Source organism: Antrostomus carolinensis, unplaced genomic scaffold, assembly GCF_000700745.2.
Source record: "Antrostomus carolinensis isolate BGI_N321 unplaced genomic scaffold, ASM70074v2 scaffold3614, whole genome shotgun sequence".
NCBI lineage: Eukaryota > Metazoa > Chordata > Aves > Caprimulgiformes > Caprimulgidae > Antrostomus > Antrostomus carolinensis.
The window spans coordinates 14,943-19,129 of record NW_010311346.1 but is presented as its reverse complement, the minus strand read 5'-3'; the positions used below and the strand labels follow the sequence as shown (position 1 = coordinate 19,129).

Genomic DNA, 4,187 nt, shown 5'->3' with positions numbered 1-4,187 from the left:
AGCTACATGCCTCTCAGGTCTGTCATCAGGGGCTTGCTGGCACAGATCAGGAAGTACACTGGTTTAGTTTTCTCTCCAACTTATACTCTAATAATACTACAGACACAGTAAACATGCCCCATACACTGTGTGCACAGTACCTGCAAGCTTAACTCATGGTTACTGGCAGCAAAGTATTTAAATCTCTGTTGACATCTAGCCCAGGCTGATTTTGAAGGGCCTAAAGTCTAAATATATTTACCTAACAAGAGTTTCTATTACAATATAAGCCTCTTCACAGTGAAGACCCATGGTGTGGCTATCAGACAGCCCTAGTAAAAGTGGATGTAGCTGAACTATCTCTTCCAGAATTATTACCCTATCCAAGGTACATTGCCTGGTGTTACACTGTGGGACAGAAAAACAGTAGCAAAAAAAAAAGTTTTAACTACTTCTTTTGCAGTTTGAAAATATTTTGCAAGTGTGGCTTAATCACTTGCAGCTGATTAAACATTACGCTGCTTATTGCTTTCTGATGAGTGTTTTATGTGTTCTCTCTGCAGACTGAAGAAGTCCTGAAGATTGATGGAGGGCCATGCTATTCAAACAGCAGGCGTTGCTGAGACAGAAGCTCTTTGTACTAGGCAGCCTTGCTATTGGAAGTCTCCTATATCTAGTTGCCAGAGTTGGGAGCTTGGATAGGTAAGTAATTAAGTAGTTGCTCTCTTGATTAAAAATGGTCTCAGATTGTCTCAGTTTTTGCATAAAGGGTCTGATTTATTTCTTGTTCTATTTTTTTTTTTTTCCTCAGTGTCTACTCATGTATAGAAAGACAGAAATACTGTCTATTCCAGTACTGGTTTTCATTGCTCTTTCCTCCCCTTTGGAGAAGAGAGCAGGAAACTAGAGTTGCGGGTCATCCCTGTCAAAGTATTTCTGTCTACCCATTTGTATTCTAAGCACATTGGCACTTGTTTTCAAAGAAGAAATAAAACAGCATCCAGTAAAAATGTCATTACAGTAGCTCATTTTTGTCTGTGTGCATCTGTGTGTTGACCTCTAGTTTCAGCAAAACAGTTATGATGTATTTATATATCGTCTTTCTAAATTTATGAGCAAGCAATTAATGTTCTACAGTGGTAGTTAAAATTAAGTATGAGCCTGCAGAGTAACTCATCAAGTTTTGAATACTATTTCACTTGAAAGATTGCTTCAGGCTTTGAGAATTTTAACTGTGTTAATTAGCCAGCATTTTCTGGAGTTGAATGTGCTAAATAAGTGGGTTTTCTCTGCAAGTGATTTCCTGGGGAACAGTAGAAAATCCAACAGAGGAAATCGAAGAGTATTTGATACTTTTGACCAGGCTGAGTTTTGACTGGTTATTGACAGTGCAACAGTAGTTCTACCTGCACTGATGCTGCTCTTTCTGTCACCTTCAAAATGGCCTGGAATTGCCCTAGTAGGTGCTACACAAAGACTGGGTTAAAATAAAAAACAAACAAACAAACAAAAAAAACAAAATAATGTTTTGAAAGAATGAATGAAACAAGATTTCAGGACTTCAGAAGCTGGTAAACAAATGGCTTGCTGGTGTTAGTGGTCTAATAGTGCTCTTCTTTTAAATGATGAAAAATATTACCTGAGTTCAAAATTGTGACACAATGATATGTGAAGACACAGCACATGAAAAGTTAATTGAAAACAGCTACCTAGTGTCCACTGCTAGGTAATTTTGAGCTCCATCTGAGGTCACTGGGTGCCTTCTTCAACTGTTTAAATTGACTTCAGAGAAGAGGGAGACTGTGCGTTCAGCTAGGACCAAGTGCATTGCAAATTAAGCCCCAGAATTTATATCTTCTTTCCATTTGTGGTCAAAGCATCTCTGATGCTTATGAGGTGAAAACTTCACTAAGACTAATGTGAGTCTGTAAATGGGAACAGAATTCCTTACTGGCCCCTGCAAAAATATATTTTATGCTCAGAGGCATGAAATCTAATTAACCTTACGCTATTATCTATGCTTGCACATCTACAGAATTTACTGATGGCTATAAAATTATCTCACCATAGTGTTTGACTGGCTGACCTCCTGCGGCAGTGAATTCCACCGGTTTCATATATAATGTTGCCAATGGCACTAAAATTCAGTTTCACTCTCTTGCATTCCTCAGTGTGAAAAATACCACATTGCTAAAAAGTGGACTTGTTATGAAAAAGAGAAAGAAGCACTAGAAAGGATGAGACATGGATGAATTAACTGGAAAAGTTCTTCTACCTCAGCACTAGGGCACAATCCAAACTTGTTGAATCTGTCAGTAAAAGGACACTGAGTGGCTTCAATAGACTTTGGAATAACTAATTGTTCAGGAAGAAATCCAGATTCATTTATGCTTAATTTATGCTGATCTAATTTGAACAAGACAGCTGGGGATGGCCCACATTTAATAGCCTCAGATTAGGCTCTTCAGCAGTTTGAGTTTTCTTAGACCCGGAGGGAAATTACCACTAGCTTATCTGATTCATTGAGTCATAAAGTCTGATAAGCCTGAGCACTTCCCTCCAGGGGAGGCCACCGTCCTTCAGATCCCAAGTGCATGGAGCTGCTTCACATGTGGAAGCTCAAACAGATTCTGTGCCTGGCACTTTTGAGAAGATCTGGATCAGTCAGTTGCCTGAATCCCCCATTGGGGAGCTTCTGCACTTAATTTCAATGTTCTGAACTGCTCCTGCTGGAACCAGGCTCATAATCTTTTGCTACCATGACACCTACATTAGAAGCCAATTAGCAAGCATTCTGGATCGGGAGAGACAGCACTGTTACTTCTCATTAAGATTGCCCAGACGTACTTTAGCTGTTTTGAAATCAGTCAAAAATATAGTTCCCTGAGATTAATCATTTCATGGTGGAATTTCTCAAGAAGAATATTTGTGAAGCTTTACTGTAATGGCTTGAGAAATTGCCTGTTTTGGGAGAGCAACTTCAGTGATATAATAAATGTCATATATTCTTTCTTTGCAACAGACTGTTATTTTAATAGAAAAATACTCAGAGAATCAAAAATATTAACATGTTGTGATATAACAGTAAATAGTTATGTAGAATCATAGAATCATATAATAATTTGGGTTGGAAGGAACCTTAAAGATCATCTAGTTCCACCCCCCCTGCCATCAGCAGGGACACCTTCCACTGGACCAGGTTGCTCAAAGCCTCATCCAGCCTGGACTTAAACACTTGCAGGGAGGGGGCATCCACAACTTCTCTGGGCAACCTGTTCCAGTGTCTCACCACACTCACAGTGAAGAACTTCTTCCTAATATCTAATCTAAACCTCCCCTCTTCCAGTTTAAAGCCATTTCCCCTTGTTCTGTCATTAACTGCCCTTATGAAAAGTCCCTCCCCAGCTTTCTTGTAGGCCCCTTCAGGTATTGTAAGGCTGCTATAAGATCTCCCTGGAGCCTTCTCTTCTCCAGGCTGAACAGCCCCAACTCTCTCAGCTTGTCCTCATAGGAGAGGTGCTCCAGCCCTCGGATCATCCTTGTGGCCCTCTTCTGGACTTGTTCTAGCTGCTCCATGCCTCTCTTGTGTTGGGGGCTCCAGAACTGGACACAGTACTCCAGGTGGGGTATTATGAGAGTGGAGTAGAGGGAGACAATCACCTCCCTCGATCTGCTGGCACGCTTCTCTTGATGCAGCCCAGGATACGGTTGGCCTTCTGGGCTGCAAGCGCACATTGCTGGCTCATGTTGAGCTTCTCATTCACTACCACTCCCAAGTCCTTCTCTTCAGAGCTGGTGTCAAGCCATTCGTCGCCCAGCTTGTATTTGTGCTTGGGGTTGCACCAACCCAGATGCAGGACCTTGCATTTGGTCTTGTTGAACTTCATGAGGTTAGCACAGGCCCACCTCTCAAGCCTGTCAAGGTCCCTCTGGATGGCATCCCTTCCCTCCAACGTGTCAACCGCACCACACAGCTTGGTGTTGTTGGTGAAATTGCTGAGGGTGCACTCAATCCCACTGTCCATATCACTGACAAAGATGTTGAAGAGCACCAGTCCCAATACCAACCCTTGAGGGACACCACTCACTGAGGGACACCACGTATCTGAGGATTCTTCTATCAAGATCTGACAGCCTGCTTAATAACACCACTGCCAAGATCTTTTAAAGGATATTTTTATTGCTTAGAGAGAGGAGAAGGGGAAAGA

The 4,187-nt window shown here is 41.7% G+C and overlaps 1 protein-coding gene across 1 annotated transcript in view; it reads left to right on the top strand.

Moving 5' to 3' along the window:
• The first annotated feature begins 542 nt into the window (after positions 1–542).
• Positions 543–4,187, top strand: part of HS3ST5 (heparan sulfate-glucosamine 3-sulfotransferase 5) — a 7,581-nt gene continuing 3,936 nt past the window's right edge. The window contains exon 1 of the mRNA XM_010166701.1: positions 543–681. Coding sequence (XP_010165003.1) covers positions 575–681 — 107 coding nt within the window. The 5' untranslated portion in view covers positions 543–574. The remainder of the gene's footprint in view (positions 682–4,187) is intronic.